Raw genomic sequence first — 25,301 nt, 5'->3', positions numbered from 1 at the left:
ACACTTCGCCGCCGCCACACCTCTCCAACTCACCCTAGCCCAAAACAGAAACTGACTGAATTCGCCCCGCGCTCGGCGCTTTATAGTGCGGCAGGAGAACCCATATGCAAATTTCCGGATCAGGATGAGCTCGGGGGCGGAGCCACGCTCGCCCATTGGATGGAGGAAAAGTGGGCGTGAACCTCCCCTGATCCTCGAATTTGCATATATCGATTCTACTCCGACGCACCTGGAGGCGGGGCCAAATCGCCCCGCGCTTAATGATTGGACGGATCGGAAGTGGGCGTGTATCATTCCTGATCCGACCTCTCCTCGGAAAGGCCACTTTTTGCACCCGCGGCTCAACGCGTGCCCCGCACGAGGCCAGGACAGCCTGACGCTCAGCGTTCACAAGCGGCGCGGGAATGGCCGCAGAAGGAGAGGTGAAGGTGGTGGAGGGTTTATTGTGGTGGTCCCTGGCCACGGTGACGCTTGGAATGGTGGTGATGCGATGTTTGCGAGAGCGAGTTGTGAAGGTAAAGGTCGTGGCTGTTGGCGTTGTTGTTGTTGTTGTGAAGCGGCGTTGCAGTTGGTGGTTGTTGTGTGATGGAGGTTGAGACGTGGTTGGTTCAAAATAAAGATAGAACAGAAAAACGGCTATCTTAAAGGGTCGCAGCCCGAATGAATCACATTTATTCCCTCTAAACAACGGGTTTGTGGCTAACTACACATGTACTGACAGAGATATCTCACCTACGGGACCTGAATGGTGGTTTGCGAATTTCCTCAACCACAACAATATCAATCCTCCAAAATATTCTGACAGAAGCTGTCTTGGCTGTGACATCTGCAACCTTCGGTACATGGTAATCTCAGTCATCTGTAGCTGTAACGCATAATGAGGCAGCCATTGGTGCACCTGACCAATGACCAATGAGTCTTGGACTCTGACCAATGATCTGAGATGAATACTTAACTCCTTCAGTACCTGGTCTCTTTGGAGAATCCTTGGCTATCACTGGTCAGACTTTGTGTCCAACAAGCAGTTGCCGCGAGAGACTCAAATGAGATTTGTTACCTGCATCGTCCGTGAGGGTCAGCTGCGGCTGTATGGACATGCGGTTCGATTTCCTGACGCTGATCCCGATCACCAGATTCTCAGCGAGGGAGCTTCGTGAGTGGAGAAGGCCAACAGGATGACCATGTGCCTCGTGGTTGCAGCAGGTTGATCGGAATCTCAAGGAGATGGGGATGGGCCAGGCATCTGCCCGGGGGATAGCCAGACGGAGGAGTACCAATGGAAAGTGGATGCAGCGACACACCACTCTGGCGCATGCTCCTATATCTCATCTCACCTGTCTTAGGCTTTTCCCATGTTGTACAGTAAACCCTCCAATATTGCGGGTTCTACGATCGCGGGTTTCTACCAATCGTGGGAAACTTATTGTGTTCCGATTCTTTTATCGCGAGATTTCATTTCGACCAGTTGTGGTTTTTGAGCTGAAATTAGGCATCGTTTGTGGCCCGTGTGTGAATGATTACCTCTTGTGGTGTTTCTCACGTACTCTTTTGAATGAGTGTAAATGTAGTGTTGTACAAAGTTAGTTGTACCAAAAGGCAGAGAAAGGTTATGACATTGGGTGAAATATATGGAGTTGTTCGGTTGGTTCGAGGAGAAAATGCAGCATCTGTACGGTCCCCGATTACGGGTTCAATGATTGCAGACAGAACCTTCCCCATTGTCGTATTCCTCATTCGTATATCTTCATCATCCTTCAAACCTAATTCCCAAACGGTCATTATCCTTCAAATCTCATTCCCAAATGTCCATTTTCCAACTCCGTGTTCAAACCTTTTTGGGAAAATGCTTTATTTCCGATACCCGGATTCGAACCCCCGTTCTCAAACATGTATTCTTATGCGTAGCTCATGAAACAAAGTGAGGGAAAGGGATTTATAACGGAACAAGTTAACACCGCCAAGGTGGGATTATTCTGGAAGACGATGTCATCTCGTACCTTGTTCCCCAAGCAAGGCTGTTAAGGTGATCGTGGTTCAAGGTAAGGTGATTTCAGGATCGTGTTACCCTTCTCCATTGTGGGTTGCGGCATTGCTGCAGGCGCCTTCATCGTAAAGCTAATGCTGCTTTTCTGTTCGCTGAATCGCCCCTTTCCCCGCTCACCCTTCACCTGCTCCACTCCACCCTCCCCCCTCTCACAGCATCATCCCAATCTAATTCTTGTGTTTTCTATTTACAGCAGAGTACAGTGTGAGTACGTAATATGTTTACCATTACCAACCTCGCTGTGTTGTAATAAATTTAAAAGGTAAAAGTCATGTGTTTTTGTTTAATTTACACTGTATTTATTGTATTTTCATGCTTATTATCTTGCCAAAACTTCGTTGTTGCAAGATCTGTTACTTGGTAAGTTTTTTTTTTGTTTGTTTGTTTGTTTGTCTGTAATCATTGGATTTTTCACCTTTATATCACTCTGTCGAGCACAATTCTCATCGAAAACTCTTGTGGGTACACATATTGTAGTATTACTACAATACCCTTCAGCACACATAAAGGTCAAAGGTCAAGGTCACTTTGCGGTAAATCATGGAAGTCGCCGAAACCCTTATTTTTTGAGTAATTTTAATCGAATAATCTCCAAACTTTATGGGAATATAGTTCATGGTCTGGCACTCAGCTGATTAGTTTTTGGTGGCGATTGGACTTGACCTTCATGGTTAGTGCCTCAGGTCAAAATATTTTTACCCCAAGGTCAAATTTTGAAATCTTAGGTACCATATCGTGTAGTACCTCAAATTGAACACCTCCATGAGTGCTTTCTAGATATGTCAAGCTTGAGACATTATGACGTCATTTGGTGACGTTATGAGGCAAAAGCATATTTTTCATGGTTACTCTGTAGAACGATTCTCATCGGAATCTCTCGTAGGCAGATATTCCTCAAGGAGTCGCTCCTGGTGGATAGCAGCTCTGTTCACCTCAGTGTGACCTTTTGGCAAGAGGTTTTTTCAATGTTAACATGCTTTATGTACATATTTACGTGTGTTTTTCAATAGTGATGTGTTTATTTTCGGCTGCCATCGATCTTCCTTGATATTTTCTCGAAGTCCAGGAACCGAACCCCCGCTTTCCCATTGGTCCTTAGTTTCCACTATTGCGGTTTCAACTATAGCAGCATTTTGCAGGAACCTAACTCACGTGATATTGGAGGGTTTCCTGTCTACCGTTTTGCCAAATGTTTCTGCATAGTCACCAAATGTCATTTTGTCTTGTGGCTTCCCCAGAGCCATCACCAAGGCTTGGCCATCAATGACGAAGCAGGTTGTCCTACTTAAAGTCACTGTTGCCAGGGTACTGACATGAGTGCTAAGCACTTTGGCTTGCAGTGATTTATCGGCAGTGCGTAAGCTTCCATCGGTTTTTGCTAGTCACAGCAGCACTAGTATTAGCTTGTGCTGCAAGATTTTGTCTCGGTAGGACTGTGTGCCCTGCCCTATTAGTCCTGGGGCTGATTCCAAAATTTTGAGTTTTGCTGCACCCCCCTGCCAACATAGGTTTGATGGTTTTTTCATGTTATATCATCTATAGACATCTGATTTCAAAACATTACCCCTTTCAAAAAGTGTCCAAATGACCCATTGCAAGCCATTTCATATAGTGATACGTTTTGGCAAAACCTGACATTTTTTGCAGTATTAAGTATTGTAGCATTCGTATAGGACAATATTGTTTGCTTCAGGAAGCATTTTGTATTGTGCTGAGGCATTGTAACTTTACTAAACCTGCATGGACGTTTATCGAAACCCTGAAAAACATCTATATATTAATACTGAAGGGCCAATTTTGTGCTGCTCCTCGTGGTCGCGTCACGTTTTTCTCGGTACTGTGACCTGGACTGAAAGAAACTTCGTACCTGTAAGAGTGCATCGCACATAGTGGCAATAGTCAAACTTCAACTCCGAAGCAGAAGAAACACTTTTCGTTTTACATTCGTTTACATGGCGACGTGTGACGTCACCGCTAAGAGGCGTCAGGACGTCATGACATCATCGGTCATTCGCTGACGTCATTACGTCTGTCGACGACAGACCGTCACCGCTAAGAGGTGTAATTCCACTCCTCGAAAATAGCGTCTGCAATGTAAAACCCTCTTCTGCACGTGCTGACTACCTCAGAATGTGAATTTGACACAAAAAATGTAACAAGAAACATTGTATCTTCTATCTATATATTAATACTGAAGGACCAATGTTGTGCTCCTCCTCGCGGTCGCGTCACGTTTTTCTCGGTCTTGTGACCTGGACTGAAAGAAACTTCGTACCTGTAAGAGTGCATCGCACATAGTGGCAATAGTCAAACTTCAACTCTGAAGCAGAATAAACACATTTCGTTGAGACGGGGGCGAGGAGTGAAGAGGCGGGGGGCAAGGTAAGCAAATTTTTGGGCGGGGATAAGCAAGTTGAAGGCGGGAGATGGGGGGGGAATGGGGCAGGGGCGGGGGATGAGTAGGCGGGGACAAGGACGCCCTGTCCAGTCCATGTCCATCGAGTGTGGGTGAGCTGGTGAGGGTGGTTGAATGAACGGAATCCGTCTGTGACGGGGTTTTGGCTCGTGTTTATTACTGAATAATACACATATTAACCCTATTTTACATGGGAGGGGGGCATATTTGTTTTCTGCCTATAACGTCGTGACGGTTAGAGGTATGACTGAAACTTGGTGACGTTTATCCTATGTCATTTCTAAAAACGTGTACCAAATTTGGGAGCAATTTGTCAAGGGGGGGGGGGGTTCTTACTCTAAAACTTACCTACTAAAAACATGGAATTTCGCTAAAATTAATTATTCTTGACGTCAGAATTAGCTCATTGTTGAGGCAAAAATTAAAATGAGTTCATTTTTATAAAATAAGCATGTGGCAGTAGCAACTGGCAAAGTTTCAGGTTTCTCGCACGTTCCCATGTCATTTCAGACCCCGTATAAAATAAGGTTAAAAGACCTGTAGACCAAGCAAAATCTTACTTACCTGATAAGAAAAACTGGATTCATATGAATTGTTCAATGTCCAATTTGTCATCTGTCTCATCGTCGGATTCCAGTGGATCAACGATAGTTTCTTTGGAATTCCCGCACTGGTCAGGCTTGCATCTGCATGCTCTGGTGCAACTTAGTTGATTCTGTCTACAGGAGCACCTCCGGTCAGCACAACGCAAACACCGGCAGCTAACACATTCCATGACAGACGTCGGGGCAGGAGAAACATCTAACCATTTGATGGTGATCTCATTCCCGGCTACATCCCAGCTATGACCATGTGGAGTGGGTACATGTCGGCAGTTCTCGAGACATCTTCTCCAAATGGCAGCCTGGTAATTGGCACGACGTAGGTGGAACTCGGCTGCATTTTGACAGGGCGGAAGTCTGCATGGGTCTGTGGTATGCACGCCAAACATCTCATGCCTCAGTTCGTTGACTCTACTGTGCTGCTTCTTCCCATACAGGGCGCAGATGGCCTCTTCTCCTCTGGCGAGTTCTGCTACTGACAGACTGAAGGACTGCCCAATGCTGTTCATAGTGGCTCTAAATTCATTTTCGATCTTTCGAAGTTTGAGTCCTGACAGCTTTCCGCGCCCAGTGAAGGCACTGGTCGAGTCACAGCCACTGAAGCATGGTAACCTGGGAGAGCAGAGCAGATATCGCGTCCCAGGGTATGTGCCATAGCTGTAAGATCAAGGTAGCGGGTCCGCTGTTGTGTGCCGGTGCGAAATATGAGCTGCGAGCTAATACGATGGCAGACTGAAAGGGCAATGACTGCAACATCACTGTCTGGGGACTTGATGATCACAGCAGGAGCACCGTGATCAGCTGCATGGGCTGCGTGAAGCAAAAGCCTGGTGTCTGCCTCTTCGTGTGTGCATCTCAGTTCAGCCACTTCTGCCTTCAGGACTTCTGTTAGTTGGTCATTGGCCTTCAACCTGAAGCACCTCTCTCCAACTGTCACGAACAGTGCTTGTTGGCCCAGCAGCGCAGCATACTCTGGATTGGACTACTCATTCAGGAGGAATTCTGTCAGGGCACATTTGAAGGATCCACTCATCAGAGACTTGTTCAGCTGCTGGTCAATCTTCTGTGTTCCTGTGCGGATCTTGGTTTCGAGGCTCTCCATACCAGCATCGCTTCTCAGGTTGCGCTCCGCGATCTTAATTGATTTATCAGGGTATGTGTCAACTACCCAGTCTTTGCGCGCACCAGCTGGATAACCAGATGTGATGGTGTTGAAGAGTGAAGAGGCCAGTTGTGAGTATGTCATGTTTGGTGCCGTTTTTGCTGAATGGATGATGGCCATTGCGTCAAGCACCCAGGTAGCATCCGGGGGATACTTGTCAGCAGTTGCACATTGTCTTCTAGTGCTCTGAGCAATTTAGCCTTGACTGTCTTCACTGGACTTCCATCTGGCATGGCGATTGAGAGTGGGAGCGGTCCAAGTGGGTAACTCAGAAGCTTCTCCATAGATAGTTCACGGCTTTGACCAATCGCAAGGAGACGGCCAAACATGTCTCTTGTTGACTTCAGGACGCTGGCGTGCGATGTGTCATGCCCCCGTCTCTTCTTCTTCATGGATGCGAACGTCTTCAGCTGCAGCTGCAGTTGTGGTAGAGTAGCGTAGAAGTCTTTGGTTCCATCTTTCCCTAATCTGTCTGCTGCAAATGTCCTCAGTGATCCTACGCCTCTTTGACGAGCAATCAAAAGGTCTCGCTTTACATCTTCCGTTGCCACGTGTCCAGAAGCCAAATGGCACAGCTGCTCGTCAGATTGGAAAGGGTTTATTCAGTTCTCAATACATGCCGTGATACTCTGCACCGAATGCAATTCACACTGAATAAGCACCAGACACTATTTGCAGCAGTCAACATCAAGAAATATACTAGAATGCGAATTTCTATAATAGTTTATGATGTTAGTGACAAACATTGTATTTTGTCATAATTTTAACAAAATTTTGATAATTTTCGCACAATTTTTTACCATTTTCACACATTTTTTTTTTATCATTTTCACACAATCTTTACATTATTTTAGCACAATTTCTAGCGAAAATATCTCCTAAAACAAAATCGAACACCTGGATTTGTATTTAATGTGTTTATGTGCACTCTGAGCAAACCGAACTGCAATGTAATATGGCCACCCATCCCTAGCACAAAAAACCTATTTTAGTGGTAAAGCGGTATACCTGGTATCAAAAATGTCCCCAAAAACTTCGAATGGACACTTTTTAGAAGGGGTAATGTTTTAAAATCATCACCTTATAGATCAATAAACAAGAAAAACACATAAAACCGATGTTGGCAGGGGGGTGCAGTAAACTTTCATTTTAGGCCCCTTCTGAGAATCAGCCCCAGGACTATATAAGCAGTTATTAATCTTTGTAAGATATTTCTGTCCTCTTTAATAGTTGCCTTTTGCTTGGTCGACCACGATGTCCATTGTTTGTTAACTTCCGCCGTCGAAGATGGACGGAGGTCACTGTTTTCACCCCTTTCTGTTTGTTTGTTTGTGAACAGTATTATGGAAAAACTCCTCGGCGGATTTTGACGAAACTTGGTGGGGCGTTAGGTCTGGTCCAAGGATCATGCCATTAGATTTTGGACTTGGTCCAAAATCCAATATGGCCGCTATGGCGGCCAATTTGAAAAAATATTTGAATTTATTTTTTTGCATTTCTGCATGTTTTAAGTGATTTCCAACCCCCCCCCCCCCCACAAAAAAAATAATTTAGAGAAAAAATTTTTGCAACTTTTTTTTTCAACAAAATTTCGATTTCTTTTTTTTCATTTCTACATGTTTTAAGTGATTTCCAACCCCCCTCCGAAAAAAAATTGTTTGAGAAAAAAAAAATTAGCAAATTTTTTTCAACAAAATTTCGATTGTTTTTTGCATTTCTACATGTTATAAGTGATTTCCAACAAAAAAATGCCAAAATTATAATTGCGGCTGATTTTGGAACTTCAGGTGGATAGACCCACGTAAAATCAATTTCTGTCTCAAGGAATCCAGTTATGACGAATGAATTGAGGATGTAAAAGTTAAAAGTAAAAGGGAAAGTTGCAAACTATAACTCTGTGAGCACTGTTGATGTCAAATAGAATGAATAGGATATCAGGTTCACTTGAGTGACCTTACAGTATTGGCGGCGGAGGTTTTGCACTCCACCGAGTGCTCCCCCTCTAGTTTGTTTTGTTTTGTATTTGTATACCTTGTCGAGGCTCGTATGAGAGCGAACACACAACGCACAGTGAGGGGGGCATGAGACAAGAGGGGCGGGAGTGGGAAGGACAAAACAGTGGGGAACAGAGACATTAGGAGATCTGTGGAAGGGAGAGGGATGGGGTGGGGAACATGGGGAATACAAGATGGACATTACAGGGACTTTCAGGAAGGAAAACGGAATTTGAAGGAGGTGGGTTTGGGGTGGATTAATGGGGGTAGAAAAGATCGAGGATTTGGATGGGGGGTGATAGGTGGTGGTGAACAGCTGTTTTGAAGGCCTGGAGGGAAGAATGGGATTGAACAGAGTGAGGGAGTTTATTCCAAAGGTGGGGGAAAGAGTGAAGGTGAGCAGTGATTCGTGATTTTCGTAGCTTTACCAGACGGGGGTTTTTGGCGGACCTTGAGCGCCATGCGGAAATATGGTGGGGACAAATCGCAGACACAGCAGGGGGGGTGGCTAGACCGGAGAGGAGATGGTAGAAGACAGAAAGACCATCGACCTGCCTGCGGTGAGAAAGTGTGAGACCCAAAGACTCAGCCTCATCGCGAGAGATGCCAATGATCCGAAATGCCTTGGTTTCTACAGCGTGAAGCCGAGAAAGGTGGGAGGCAGGAGCACCAGCCCAGAGGGGTTCGCAGTACTCCATCAGGCTGTGGAAGAAAGCTTTGTATGTGGTCAGGAGCTCAGGTGGGCCAAGGAAGGACTTTGCATGACGGAGGATTCTCAGTCGGCGACTGGCTTTGGAGGCCGGGTTGGAGATGTGGCTTTCCCAGGAAAAATCATGACATGGTGAGACCCAGAAGCTTGAAAGAAAGGACTTCTTCCAGAGGATTGTTGAGAAAGTAGATGGGGGTGCGGGGGGGGGGGGTTGCCAAACGGTCCTTTCGGAGAGATATGGTGAGAGTGTGAAATTTGTCTGGATTGAAAGACATTTTCCAGGTGTTGGACCAGTTTGTGATTTTACCCAGATCTGCAGAGAGGGAAGAAGCTGCTGCTTTCCGGTCTGAGGGATGACAGATGGTACGGCAGAGGGTGGAGTCATCAGCAAAGAGATACAGAGGATTTTCCAGAGAGTCGGAGAGATTGTTGATGAAAACCAGAAAAATAACAGGGCCCAGAACGCTACCGTGAGGAACTCCAGCCTGGACAGGAAGAGGGGATGAAAGAACTCCATTTAGGGCCACAAGTTGGCTGTGACAGGAGAGTTAGCCTGCGAGCCACGAGTGGAGATGGCCTTGGATACCATAGGAAGAGAGTTTGGTGAGCAGGGCAGGGTGCCTGACCGTGTCAAAAGCACGTGATATGTCTCGGGATATGACTCTGATTTCATGTCCGGCATTGAGGACCTCCATCCTTTGTTGGGAGAGCAGAAGCAGCATATCCAGGGTAGAGTGACCTGGTCTGAAACTTAATTGATGAGCGGAAATCAAGCCATTTATGTCAAAGGTGGCTCGATCCATGTTGACAATATCAGGCAACAAAAAAAAACTTATCCCCAATGAGGTAAGTGTTGGAGCCTTATTCTTCTGCATGGGTGCTTTGAAATTCACACGCTCTTCATCTTCGCTTTGAGCTGAATTTGGCCCATCTAACAAGCACCAAGCAATGATTCTTGAATGCCAGAGGTCGCCAGACCCTTGTTGACAATAATTTCCAGTGTGGTCGCAGCAGCTTCTCTGGCGAGCATGTTGCGCTGCTGCAATGCCTTTACCAGCTTGTCTTCGTCTGCAGTACCTTTGGCCATCCTTCCTCTGGTTCACTCATTTTATGAGTGGTCATCCTCCACGTCACCCATCATCAACATCACCTGGCTCAAAGCATCGCCAAACCACTGATGTCTTGAGGAATCAGCATATATATATATATATATATATATATATATATATATATATATATATATATATATATATATATATATATATATATATATATATATATATATATATTGATTACAAAATAAAGCAGGTAGGTAACATCAGGTGAGACCTTCCTGCTTGGTTTGCTCACTTAAATGCAAAGATGAACTTGTAAAAGCCAGAGCATATCTTTCAACATTCAGACCTCAGATAAAAATTTTCTTGTTTCTCTCTGCAGCAAAATGGAATCTTCGAACATCATCCGCATTTTTGACTGGATCATATAGACCAAAAAATTTCACCAAATGTGAAATAGTTTGTTTGCATTGCAGCCTGATTGTCAAATCGCCAGGATTTCAGCACATCTGTAAACCCGCTCTATGTTTCAGCTTCCCATCGACATTTTACCATGTATTTATGGCCATTGCTGTGACGGAGTGTCCAATTGTCACGACGAAACGAGGTTTTGTGGCAGATTTTTATTGACTATATCAAAGCTCCAATACACGAGTCAAGTGAATGTGCTGAAAAACAGCCGTTATTTTGAGTCGGCCATTAAACGGTTAAAAACTCAAAATCGAGGCTGGCACAACACTTGATTCAGATTCAGATCAGGACAACAAAATATGTCGAGTAAGAATGAGTGTTGGGGGGAGGGGAGGGGGTGTTTTGTGAAATCTTTTGTGAAAAGATTAATTTTGCTAATGTCACCGATCAATACCGTCATGAACACCTTGAACTACGTAAGAGGGCAGAACGTGAGCTGAAACAAAAGGCAAAGAGCGGGGTCATTTAATATATCTCTTTTGAATTTGCTTTATTCCTACAAGGCTTGAAAACACGATTAGTTTCAGATAGAGAAATCATGAACTATATTTCGTCATCCTGGTCCTCATGTCTCTGTTTTCTTGCAGAAACTTGCCTGGGATGCACAGGAACCCCAAGAGCGCAAGCTTAACTTCCTGCCAGCGAAGTTCAAGAACCTGCGCTCTGTGCCAGCCTATGCTCGTTTTGTCCAAGAGCGATTTGAACGATGCCTTGACCTCTACCTGTGCCCGAGGCAACGTAAACTACGGGTCAGCTCAACTCTCCTTTTGCTTGTTGATTCTACTGTGGTTCTTGCGTTTCATCTTGCCCAATGCATGGTATGCCGTCATCGAATGAAGGACTAGTCTTGTTGGTGAAGGCTCGCATTGATCTGCGTCACCAGACATATAGAACAATGCATGAAATCAACAGGACGATTGAGTTATGCGAACTGTCATGGACAGCAATGAGAAGCTGACATTTCAGGGGTTAACCCTTCATTGAAGCAAAATAGTTATTTTTATCCTTGCTTCACATGAGCTTCTCCTTGTTTCCCATTGCGGTTAGCCTACCCCCAAAAACATCCTCTTGATTTTATCCTCGATGGGACCGTCACCTTCTCGTGAGGCTTGGCAGTGATCGGAACATGTTTACTGAATTATTTTAATGCGTAAAATGAAGCAAGTTGAATTCAAAGAAAACTGTGTGTCTCATCATCATAAAAGTTTTCACTTTTCATCCTCGTTGTGATGTCGCGTGACGTCAGAAGAACACGTTGTGAAGAACACGTGATGTCACTTCGGTGCTTGTGCTTTCGCGGTTGGCTATTAAACGGTCGCGATGTCGTGTGAATAATTCTGGACAGTACACGGATGCCGTATTAGAAACTGGGAAATTAACCAAGAGTAATTTGCTTCCTCGTGGTGCATTTTTCATGCCAGAATATGAAGTGAAAAACATTTCGATCAGACATAGTAAATATTTATATTTTTAATCTGACCTTTGTTTCACTTTGAAGGCTCAAGGAGAAAGATGCAAAGTGAATGTGCCCAGTGCCCTGGTACCATTGAATGACAATTTGCTTTTATTCAGGTGAATGTTGATCCAGAGGATCTTATCCCCAAGCTGCCAAAGCCTCGTGATCTGCAACCCTTCCCCACAGTGCAGTCTATGGTATGTCCTTGGAATTACGGTCACTTATTTATGTTCGCTGATTGTTGAGTTGGTTGCATTGCCATAGGTACACTCGAACACTCAAAAATGAATACATGAATTGTTTTTGGACAAGCAAAGCCTTGACGGCCATTCACTACCTGTTGTGTTTCCAGAGCAAAAATGCAGAGGTATAGACAGCAAATGTAAAAATAGCCCCGAGTGGGCTGACGGTCATCTCTTGAGGTTGTAGTTCAGACCTCTGCTGAATCCAAAATCTGAGAAATGTCATGGACGTTAGACTGGAAGCCCTCTCCTGATCTGAAATCGAAAAATCTAACACGGAGCAATCCTGCGGACCATCGAGTAGAAGGGCTGTATCGGGTTTCAGAGCAATTGGTTGGTAAATGAGGGACAGATAGGGATCAAGATTGTCAGGGGGTAACCACCCCTGCAAGCCCCATGATCCCAAATTCGAAAGATCGAAGCCTGAGCGATTGTGTGGGCTTCTTTCTTGTATTAATGTGTCAAGTTTCAAAACAATCAGCCCGGTGATTAGGGATGAGTCGCAAAAATAGTAAAATGTTTACGGACATCACGACCCATTTTATCAGTTCATCTCTTCAAGAAACGTGATGAGATAACCTAAGAAGCAATAGCCTGAACTTCACATGATACAAGTATGTTGGTTATGGCTGGAGGTCAAATTAATGAGATATACTCGATTTCCCCCCCCCCCCCCCAGGTGTATAAGGGCCACACAAACTTTGTCCGGAGCATCAGTATTGACCCCTCTGGGCAGTGGCTCGTTTCAGGTGGGCCTTTGTTACTTTAAATGGATCACCAGCAATGTAAGGTTTGTAAAAATGTGGTTTTAGTGAAGGAACATGAGAAAATGAGCAATAGAGCAATTGTTGCAAGAGACATTAATCTCATGTCATGATTCTGTGTATACTGTATATTGCAGGTTCTGATGACCGCACGTTGCGATTTTGGGAGGTTTGCAGTGGACGTTGCGTGCATGTGGTTTCGGTTGAAGGTGTTGTACGCAGTGTCGCTTGGAGCCCAAACGCTGCAGTTTGCCTCGTTGCCTGTGCTGTGTAGGTCCCACATCCACGATGACTGCTAAACTGGCATTTTTATCTCTGCCACTTAAGGTGGACCGAGGTTATGTTTTTGCGAATATTTGTCTGTTTGTCTCTGAGCTGATATCTCAAAAATGTATGGACGGATTGTGACAACTTGATGGACAGGTTGGGTGTGTGATTAGAAAGAACTGATTTGAATTTGGTGAAGATCCAGATTCAGATACTGAAATCTGAATTACGGTGGTTATGTTCCTGGAAAATGCCACGATAATTTAAACTGCGATTGATAAATCCAAGGGCCAATGTGAAAAGGAGGGTTAGGTTCCTGGGCTTCTGGAAATTATCGAGGAAGGTGAGCGGCAGCTAAAAATAAACACATCACAATTGAAATAAACATGTAAAATATATCTATATATATATATATATATATATATATATATATATATATATATATATTTTTTTTTTTTTTTTTATTATATGAATACGCTAAGCCATATTTTGTGGACGTATCTCCTCCGAAACTGCCGGATGGATTGTCACCATTTTCGGCGTGCGGGTGCTCTGTGATTTAATGTACAGCATAGACTATATGAAATCGCGCCAGACGGACAGGTTTGGGAATTTTTGGCGATATTCTAATTTTTACATCCGTTTGCATGGCGACGTACGACGTCACTGTTGAGAGGCGTAATGCCACTCCTAGAAAACAACATCTGCAATATAAAACCCTCTTCTGCACATGCTGACTATCTCAGAAGGTGCATTTGACACAAAAAATGTAACAAACATTGTATATAAAGAAATTCTATAAATCACGTTGTGAAAACTGGATATATTGACGTCCTAACGAATCCTCACTTTAAAAACCGTGCGGATCATGGGTTTGGCTGGTGTTACCATTGAAATAAGCATGTAAATAAAATAAATGCAGTATAAAACTAGGACACTCGGTGGAGCACATACCTCCGCCACGCAATGCCTGCTCCAGTAAAACGTATCCGGCCCAATAAATTTTTGAAATATCATGCTATACATTGATTTTTACCCCCATCTCTCAATGGTGAAGAATCACTTTGAATATTAAAAAATTATTTTGTCTGGTTCTGGATTTGGATCATCACCAAAATCGATTCCAATTTGAGATGTCATGCAATATATTGGTTTCGCCCTCTCTCTGGATGGTGAAGAATCACTTCAAAAATTCTACAATCTGAATCCGGATCCAAATCTTCATCAAAATCAAAGCAGTTCGTTCTTGTCACCTGCCCATCCGGCCCACCAAATTTCATCTGAATACGTCCATAACTTTTTGAGATATACTGCACACAAACAGGCAGAGGCAGGGATGTAAACATAACCTCCTTCCATCTTCGGTGGTGGAGGTAATAAACAAAACACAGGACTTTTACCTTTTATATTTATTCTACAATGGTGAGGTGATTTTTACAAAATAGTGAGGTGGGTGATTATAAGAATATTACATACTGCACTCTGTCATAAATATAAAACACAAGACTTAGCTCGGGATGATGCTGTTAGAGCAGAGGGAGCATGGAGGGGGATTCAGCGATCGAAAGAGCAGTATTGGCTTTACGATGAAGGTGCCTGCTGCATTGTTGCATATGAGAAGGGTAAGCCACCTTGAACCCTGCAACAGATCTTTCCTGCTCGGACAGGAAGGTATGAGATAGCATTCCCTTCCATTCCAGAATAATCCCATCTTGTCGGCGTTAAACACCTGCTCTGGCATAAATCCCTTCGCCTCAATTAGTTCCATGAGCTGTGGTGGGTAGTTCTCCGCAGCATCATGGTCTGCCGATGCTGCTTCTTCGACCAGTTTTAAATGATGGAGGCCAAATCTTCTTTTGATGTTCTCAAACCGGCCCATGCTGACGTGGAACTTGTGGGTAGCCGTGATTGAACTGAAGCCTTTGGCCCCGGGTGCCTCATGGAAACGTTAGTAAACTGGCAATGATTTCTCCTGTATCACTGGTCCATTCAAAGGCACTTTTTCTGTGTTTGATCCTCGATCTAAACATCAAGGGCTTTTTCCATCCTTTCAATATGAGGATCACGGGACTGGAATGAGACTTTTTCACTTTGTGGAGCACTGGCGGCAACACTTGCATGGATATTTGACTCACTTTCACGGATACACCACACAGTAGATGCATTCATCCCATAATTGCTGCCCACAGATGCTGCACTTTAACCTCCATACAACCTATCCAACAACTCCAATTTTTTCCCACCCAATGTCATAACCTTTCTCGACCATTTGGCACTATTAATTTTGTCAATCGTTTTACGTTTGCACGCCATTTATTAACAGTGCACGAGAAACAACAAAGGTCTCGCAATGTGAGATAATTGGACACATGACGCATTCAAACCCATGATATTTGAGGGTTTCCTGGATAGCATGATATCTCATCCACCAAGTTTTGTCCGAATCTGTCCGTACGTTTTTGAGTTAGGGCAGATAACAAGAACAAGCCAATTAGATTTATTTAAGGTCCGGATGCATATCCGTCCTATCGGTGAGCTACACAACGTAACCTGTACAGCCTGCCAGAGGTATGCATTTTACCGAGTGCTGTTGTAGTTATTTACTGTAATTAGCCTGTCTGCGGGAGATGGGCTTTTGCAATCGCTTCTCTGTGTCTATCTGTTTGTCTTTCTGTCCAGGGCATAACTTTTTCTTTTTTTAAAAACTATTTGAGCTTTTGTCATAAAATTTTCATCAAACCCTTATTGTGAGAATATGGAGAAGACTAATTAATAATTGGGTCAAAATGTCAAAGGGCCAAGTCACCGTGAGTAGAAATAGGCATTACTAGCCCATCCACTGCACAGCACGAGACGGCCATGTTTTTAATCGCCTCCGTGATTATTTGTTTACTCGAGCTTAAGTGGATGTCCATCACATGTTTTTATTTTTATTTTTTTATTTTTACCATTTGAGCTTTTGTCATCAAATTTTCAAAAACCTTTATTATGGGAATATGGAGAATACTCATTCATAAAAATTGCATTCTTACCCTCGCCAGAGAGGGTATTGCATTTAGACACAGGTGGAGGCCATTCAGCCCATCATGCCTGCCACATCAACACCGCACTAATTTATCAACACAAGATGAAAACAAAAAAATGCAAAATGTATTTTATTTTTTGTTCACGAAAAAATATTTGGACGAAAGAAATAAGTGACCACTATATTCGTTATTGTTGTGTGTCTGTCTGTCTGTCTGTCTGTCTGTCTGTCTGTCCCGAGCATAGCTCCGTGGGTTTTGATCCGATCCTGATAAAATTTTGGTGGGAGGTTTATATCATGATATATTTGTGTTTTCCTGAGAATGGGCGTGGTCCGCACATTATGGGTGGAACCACGCCCAAAAAAACGTGTTTTTAGGGGGTAGCCGATTTCAATTTTCATCTTCTCCGAGGGGGTTTGTCGAATCTGGCAAGGGTTTCGGTATTTGGTTAGCCCAATGACACCTGCATAGCCCCACGGAGCTCGATTTTTCATTTTCGTCTCAAGGTCAAGGTCACAAGGTCACGAAGTTAGAAAATTGCGAATTGTGTTTTTAGGGGGGAGCCGATTTCAATTTGCATCTTCTCCTAGGGCAGTGGTTCCCAACCTTTTCTGATTGAGTACCACTTGGAGGTCCCATACCGTCACCGCGTACCACCTGGTTCCAGAAAAACTCAATTCGATAAGATATCAATTTATTCACAAGTAGAACACACAAATGAACTAACTGTCAACAAAGAACAAAATTTAATGCGAGGGCTGCATCTGTTTCTTCTCCACCAGCTGGTCGATGCGGGGCATAACTTTGCTCACAGCATATCAGAAATCATGCCCGGGCGCAGCAAGACGGTTCCGGCTCTTTGACTTGATGGTCAGCATGGCTGAGAACCCCTGCTCACACTCCCACGTAGAGGGGAAAATCAGTAGCTGGGGAACAGCGTGACGGGCGAGTGTCGGGTACGAGGAGGCCATGGTCACCCAGAAGTTCATAGGAGAGAGCATTCCTTGTGCTTCGTCTTTGCTGTCTCGTCAGCCTGGATATCTATGAGCTCCTCTTGTTCCCTGGTCCCGACAGGCAGATCGCCTGGTTCAACGGAAAACGGATTGGTGATGTAGGCACAACATGTAATGTCTGGGAAGTAATGCATCAACTCAGTCTTGAGCAGTGAGAGGTGACGGACGATTTCTTGGGAAAATTCATCATTGGGCTCGCTCTCAAGGGTAGTCAGGAGTTCAAACATTCCATAGCGTTTACTCTCCACGTTCTTGATCCAGAGGTCCAACTTCCGGACAAACGCTCCCAGCTTCGAGATGAAGTCTGAGACAGTGCAGTTGGGCCCTTGGAACGACAGGTTTAAGTGGTTGAAGACCCCAAAAATGTCTGACAGGTAGGACAACCTTGAGATAAACTCCTCGTCCTTCAGATCTTTTTGAAAATCGTGTTCTTTCTCCGTGAAGAATACGAGGAGTTCATCCCTCAGTTCAAAGAGACGCCTCGTCGTATTCCCCCGGGAGAGCCAGCGAACCTCTGTGTGGTAGAGGAGACAGGTGTGGTCAGAGCCGAGATCTTCACAGAGCAGTTTGAACAGCCGAGTATTCAGGGCGGATGTTTTGACAAAATTAACTATTTTGATTAACCGGTTCAAGCATGATAACAAATTCGGAGGGAGTACCTTAGTGCTAAGGGCGAATCTGTGTCTGAAACAATGGACACCGGTGGCGTTTGGTGACAGCTTTCACATGGGCTTGAAACCCTGACTTTCGACCGAGCATCGACGGAGCCCCATCTGTCGTGCATCCGACCAACTTTCCCCAATCCAGTTCATTATGCTTGAAGAAATTATTCAAAAGGTTGAAAACATCCTTTCCTTTCATTGTACTGGATAGCTCCTGGCTCAGCAGCAGCTCAGTCTTCACAGTATTATTCTGTGTGAAGCAAATGTAGACAAGTAGTTGACAGCAGTTGGTGACGTCCGTCGACTCATCGAGTTGGATTGCAAACCCAAACTTTGAGGCTTTTTTTTTCCTTTTTTTTTTTTTAAGGTTGAGCCCGAAAGTACGCGAACCACATGGAAGGCCCTCGTGTACCACAGGTTGGGAACCACTGTCCGAGGGGGTTTGTTGAATCTGGCAGGGGTTTCGGTATTTGGTTAGCCCAATGGGACCTGCATAGCCCCACGGAGCTCAATTTTTCATTTTCGTCCCAAGGTCAAGGTCACAAGGTCACGAACTTAGAAAATTGCGAATTTTGACATAAAAATCATACGACCGCCCAAACTTTGAGAGCGAGGATGACAATATTTTTTTATGCATAATCTTGAGGTCATTCCCCACCTAAAGTCTTCAAACCATTTTTCTCTATCTCGAACACCTTGCCCGTGGCGCCCCCTTCAAGTTTGTTTTTACGCTGATTTCATCAAAGTATGGATAATCTGAGGAGTGCGAAATGCCATATAGCCTATATGACGTTATATTGTTCCTGGAATGTTCCAGAGGAAGTTTTGCACCAAAGGTCATAATCCTTGACCTTTGACCTTTAAAGTTCACAAAAGTCAAATTTTCAAAGTTGTGGGAATCAAACCGGGTTTTCGACCTTCTTCGACGAACCAACTCCATTAAGCTATAGCACGTATCCTGTTTCCTTATTTTAATGTCCACAAAATTATTTTGTGACCTTTAAAGGTTATGCAAAGGTCAATTTTTTTAAGTTGTTGAACGAAACCGGGTTTTCGACATTTTGCAGCTAATAACCTGTCACTCGTACTACATCATGTTGATCATTTTTATAACTTGGTCAAAAATTATCACATCGTCTTATCCTTGACTTCTGAAACAATCTACATCCTCAAATACCGCACGTGAACCTTCGTCGTCTTCAGACTTGTATTCTTTTAAAATGAAGTGCTTTTTGTAGTTCCCCCCCCAAGGGCAGGGGGCATGGGCTTGGGTAAAAAACACACATCAACCACACAACACTTCTTGACGAGACCCCCACCAACAGCACTCCATACACATGCACACAATCACCTATCAATGCTCAAGCTACCTAAAAGTCTAATCAACATCCCCATACCCCTCTATCTCCATAACTTCCAGGTACCTATCGAATTCAAATTTAAACTTATCTGCTGTTTCTGCTGCCGCTACCATTCCGGGGAGGCCATTCCATGCATTAACTACTCTCTGAGTAAAAATCCCCTGCCTTACTACCATCTTAACTCTCCTCTTCTTTACTCTCAGGCTATGGCCCCTGGTTGTGTCACTGTCTACTCTGTTGAATAATTCATCTGCACTTATTTTATCTCTACCCTTCATTATCTTAAATATCTCTATCATATCTCCTTGTAACCGCCTCCTTTCCAGTGTATAAAGTTCTGTATCCTTCAGCCGCTCCTCATAGCTAAGTCGTGCTCGGCCTGGAATCAATCTTGTAGCCCTGTGCTGAACCCTCTCCATGGCATCTATGTCCTTCTTGAGTTGTGGTGACCAAAAATGCACACAATATTCTAGATGCGGCCCTCACTAAATTGCTGGAAATGTTAACACCACCTTTTTTGATTTCGAACTGATTCCCCTCCGAATACAACCTAAAACCTTACTCGCTTTACGGAAAGCTGCCTGGTATTGTGCTGCCTGCTTACTTCCCATATATATTACCACCCCCAGATCCTTCTGTATGACATGCTCCAAAATTACCCCTTACATTCCTGTAATCTCTATTTTCATTGTTATTTCCCATTCCCAACACCTTACACTTGCTCAGGTTAAATTACATCTGCCAATCTTTTTCCCAATCTATACAAGTATCAATACTTTCCTGAATCGGATCACCACCCCCTCTGCTATCCACCTTACCTCCAAGCTTTGTGTCAGCTGCAAATATGGAAAGCTTACTCTTTACCCCATTATCCAAATCGTTGATTTAAATAATGAATAGTAATGGTCGGAGTACTGATCCCTGAGGTACCCCACTCTTTACATCCTCCTAGCAAGACATCCTCCTGCTCACAGCCACTCTTTGCTTCCTACCACTTCACATGTTTGCAATCCAATTCGCTACCTGACCAGCCACTCCACAAGCCCTCACTTTGGCGAACAACCTCCGATGTGGAACCTTATCAAATGCTTTCTTCTAGATATACTTCTATAATGCTTTCTTCTAGAAGTCCTGTTCTAGATATACTATGTCCACTCCCTTTCCCTCATCCAACCAATCAGACACTGCTTCCTATAACTCTAAAAGATTTGGAAGACAGGAACTACCTTTGGGAAACCCATGCTGACTACCTTTAATTAGTTTGTATTTGTTTAAATGGTTCCTCATCGAGTCTCCAATTAATGTTTCCAACACCTTGTAACAGGTTCATAGTTTCCCAATTCTTCTCTGGATACTTTCTTCAATAATGGCGTTATATTTGCTGCACTTCATTCCTCCGGTACCTGTCCTGACTCCAGGAGACTATTGAAAATATCCATTAGCATCTCGCTTACCTGCTCAGCCACGTCCCTCAATACTCTCGGGTAAATCTTATCTGGCCCCGGAGCCTTATCTCCTCTTAGATTACCTAGCTGTTCCTTTACTTCCTGCACTCCAACCTCGAAATTCTGTAAATGTCCTTTCTCACCTCCTTGATAGACGCTATCAGCCACCAGCAATTCTCCTGACTGTTCTTGTGTAAAAGTTGAAGCAAAATACCTGTTTAATAAACCTGCCATCTCACTTTCATCACTTAAGCCAAAGTCACATTTGCTCGACGGCGAGGATACGGCGGCCGAACCCCCCCTGAATTGACAGAAACGTGCGGCGGCCGCAGAGTTTCTGAGGTGGCCTCAGGCTGGCCCTACGCCGTATGGCTATCTTTTACAGGCAGTAGGGGTCGCCGTGGAATTATAGCGCGGAGTTATAACTTTTTTCATTTCTACGTTGACCGTAGCAATTCGACAAGCCGTAAAAAATAAGAACTGGTATAAATACCCACTGGTTACCGTCCGTCTGGCCGCACGTTCGCCTTAGGGCCCCCTTGCGGTCACCTTGCAGGCACCTTGAGGCTACCTTGCGTCTGCCTTGAAAATTCTATGGCCGCCGCAGGGCCCCCTTAAGGTCACCGTGTGACATCAAATCAAAGACCGTACGGCACCCCCACGTTTTCGGTCTCCACAATTTCTAAATACGCCGTGCGGCTCCCCGAAAAATAAAAACATAAGTGACTGCTACATTGTGTGACCGTGGAAATACTGCGACCGCCCTATAATGCTAGTGGCCATAGATTTTGTAGACCCTACGGCCGCCGTGCCAAATGTGACTTTGGCCTAACCACTCTCCCGGTGCTATTCCTCCATGGGCCCATAATGGTCCGAACCTGTTATTCTCCCCTGATATAGTTAAAGAAAGTTAAAGTTATCGTTTTTAGGGGATGTGAGCAGCACTGCTTTTTCTAGGTCGTATTTTAGCACCTGGCCTAAGTTGCTCATTTTCCTGTAGTAAATGTGTTCAAAACTGCAAAAGTCCTTCCTGGTATATTAGAAACCCCCTTCCTTATCACTATCCCAGCAAGGCATGTTGCAGTATTGAACAGATATATGCAGGAAGGTGGTGCCATGTCCAGAACCACCTCTGCCTCGAAGAGACAGAGTCGGCTGCAGATTCCTTCCCTGGGCATCACAAAGTCCTGACGTGAACACCATGGAAAACGTCTGGGGACATGGATCGGGAGCTGTGGGAAATGCCGACCTCCGCCAAGTAATACGCAAGGGCTGCAACAAAATCTACTCCACTTTCGGTATAAAATCTGGGTCGGGTTGTCATACGGAACATCATCGATTCGGTGCCTTCAATGTATGCTGCCAATGAATACGCTTTAATTCCAGATGCTAACGCGTGTCCGTCCGTTTGAATGTGTTTGCATCACAGATTGTTCAATTGAACTTTGTTTACAATCAAAGGTGTTTATTTTTTTTTAATCTGGCAGGGCACTGTGTGAGTGCGTCCACGTGTGTGTCTTCGTTCGCTCGCTCGCTCGCTCGCGTGCATGTGTACTTTCACTAGTTCCTAACTCTCGGCAAAAGTTTCCATGTCAGAAATTTGTCTTGATCTCAACACGTCTCTGAAGCATTCATTATGTCTTTATATCGATATGTTTTGTCACAAACATTCATAGAATTTAAAATGCGAAATCTTTATCATAAATGTAGTTGGAATACATAGTTTATTTTGCAATGGAGGGTTTGGGATGAGGTCTTTGTTCAAAATGTACCTTTTTTTAATGCAACAAAGTAGTTTTAACGTAATTTAAAATCAAATTCGAAATAAACAAATCCTCAAGGTCACTCACCGATGCTTTGTGCTTGAGCCATTAAAACAAAGCATGTATAGTTTTCCTTCCTTTTTTTATAGGTATAACTGACCTGGATTCTATGAATTTGTTCTGCTCATTTAATCATTTCTGTGGCCTGGCTCTGCCCTTCCATTCCTCAGCACACCATGGCACCCATAGACATGCATGGAATCGAGAGTTTAGCCAGGCTGTCAGCCCAGAGGCAAAACTTATGTCGACGAAGTTGCTGAGAGTACAAAGCGTGACAGACGCACGAGTCGGTCGTGTGACCACGTGCTGGAGTGAGGAGTCGGATTTGGACCCATGCGAGGATACGATTCCACAAGTGGAAAAGTTTGATAAAGCGTGAGGTGAGCAATAGCTGATCGATAAGCGGACGTCTGGTAGAGTGAGGAAATGGTCGACAAAAGACAACCGGAAGTGTGACAAGCCTATAAATGTTAGCATCACTAAAGTCACCAGCCTGACTGCAGGAATGAATCGGCAAGTGTCACGCACAGCAACCTAAACGTGATACTGACCAGCGCCCTTTCTCAGCGTTTGTTGGTTTGAGGTTATCGGTAAGTATGGAGGCTGCAGAGTGGCTTTGGAACTGTTGGTGGGTTGTTTTGAGATCGATTTTCAGAATATGTGAAAATTTCCTGATTTTGTGGTATATGCTGCTCCAACGATATAAACAGCGGCCATGTTTTAGTTTGTTGCTTAACACTTGTGCGAAGATTTCGATTCTCTAACTTCTTCGTTTCTCATCACTGTTTGGTCCTAAAAAAAAAAAACAACAACATGGAAAGAGAGTGATTTGGAAATGTCTTTGGAGAGTAAACAGATATATGCTGATATAAGTGACCGTAGAAGGGGAGATCGTTTGGTAGCCAGTAGTTTATTTTAAAAAGGAGGATGGACGGACGGTTTGTGTCCACGGAAGGTGAGACGATGGACATTTGGTGTCCATCGAGGTTGAGGTAGATGCAGTGACCTCACCCTCTCTGGACGCCAACCGTTCATCTTCTTGGAGCAGAGGTTTCTATGAAGGTAAATAAAGATTGCCGGTGCTGATGCAGGAAGACGGACAAAACGGTTGTTCACAGAAAACAAATGAGCAAACATGTGAAAACGAAGACACGCTGAGGTGTGTGTTCATATAAGAAGGTTGGGCTGAGGTGTCTGAGATTAGGAAGGGTGGGAGTGGTGAAGGGAGGCGGGGGGGGGTTGGATTTGGTGTTACTTTTCATCGAAAAATAATAGTTTGAACTGAGATTCTCTATCAAGGTTGAGGAACACTGTGTAAGCAGGCAGATAGTATGATGGGAGAAGGAAGCAGTATCCCTGACAAATTCAGCTTGACCCGAGGGCTCTTGACCCTATAACCTATGAGCTAATGAATCGCTTGATCCCAGCGAGGCTGTGCAGCGGGTGTTCTATTCCCCCCGCTGATGGTTTGGGCAGCCTCGGCGCGCTGTGATCAAAGCACCGCCACCTTTGTGCGTGCCCGTTACAGGAGCCGGACAGGGTGAGCGCTGGGTGCAGGGGGCTCGTTTTCACACGTCTGATCGGACATGTTGTTTGTTTTCCAAACCGCATGCATTTGGGCCTCGGCCCTTCTGTTACCACCATGACAAAGTGCTGCACTGTTGTACAAAGTGCTCCACTGTCAAACTAAATGTTTTTACATTGAGTGGTACCAGCTGTTGGAGTTTAGTTAAGAAGTACTTGCTTTTTTTTTTTTTTGGTTCTTCTTCTACACCTTTGTAACTGGGCACAAGCATGATCAAGTGGTTTTCGTGTTGTTCAATTATTATCATTTGAGTTATTAAACAATTGATTCATACTTTGGAGAGTGCAGAACAGGAAGCTGGTACCGTTCTGACATTGTTTTTTTTTCTTCTTGTTTAAAAGAGATTTTAATCATTTCTCTATGTATTTACAATTAGGTAGCCATATAAAAACACCTTGTGCAAGATTGGTTGGTCTGTTTAGCATTCTCATCTGAAGCCAAGGCTGATCCCAGGTGTTCAAATCCATGTACTGTGTTGATTTATCCATTGTCTGCTAATGTCCTTGTAATCCATGTAACAGTACACTGATGTCTATCAATGTCTTTGTCCTGCATGTTTTGCGTACAAGCTCAGGCCCCACAATCCCATTTTCATTGTATAAAACAAAAGTTTTTTTGGGGTTCTTTCTCTGTTACAATGATTTATATTTCATTTGGTTTCATTAATTATCCATAGCATTGCATTTGGTGCAGGATATACCTGTTAACGCAATGTTCTTAAGATGACCAATAATGGGGTTCATGCTTTTCACTTTGTTTTGCTTAAAAAAACAGGTGGGGATGGGGATGGGGGGAGGGGTGGAGTGGAGTGGGGTGCGTAAGTCAGAGCTGTTACATACATGAGTCACAACCTTTTATATTAAGTGTGTTTTTAGCTCACCTGGACTTTAGTCTGGTGAGCTTATATTATAGTGAGTGAGTGAGTGACTCACTCACTCACTCACTCATTCAGTCCGTAAACACTTCAGTCATTTTTGCTTGAACCAAACACAAATTTTGATGAAACTTGGCCACAAGCTTCATATCTGATTCCTGACGAAGGTGTATTGACCGCATCAAAATCTGCGCTCATTAATGGGATCTCCGGGGGGGGAGGGGGTAGAGGTGGTTGACCCCCCCAAATAGGTATTTGCTCTCTTCTCCAAAACTACACACACAATTTCAATGAAACTTGACCGCAACCTTCATCACCCATGATGTCCCA

General features: G+C 44.1%; 1 protein-coding gene across 1 annotated transcript in view; it reads left to right on the top strand.

The window, feature by feature from the left end:
- BOP1 (BOP1 ribosomal biogenesis factor) overlaps positions 1–25,301 on the top strand; it is a 169,841-nt gene that overhangs the window by 107,046 nt on the left and 37,494 nt on the right. The window contains exons 9-12 of the mRNA XM_085891535.1: positions 11,041–11,202; positions 12,026–12,106; positions 12,831–12,900; positions 13,053–13,185. Of these exons, the coding sequence (XP_085747661.1) occupies positions 11,041–11,202; positions 12,026–12,106; positions 12,831–12,900; positions 13,053–13,185 (446 nt within the window). The remainder of the gene's footprint in view (positions 1–11,040; positions 11,203–12,025; positions 12,107–12,830; positions 12,901–13,052; positions 13,186–25,301) is intronic.

Source organism: Eptatretus burgeri, chromosome 8 (genome assembly GCF_056783735.1).
Source record: "Eptatretus burgeri isolate ZD-2024b chromosome 8, Ebu_testis_v1, whole genome shotgun sequence".
NCBI lineage: Eukaryota > Metazoa > Chordata > Myxini > Myxiniformes > Myxinidae > Eptatretus > Eptatretus burgeri.
This window is presented reverse-complemented; position numbering and strand designations above follow the sequence as displayed.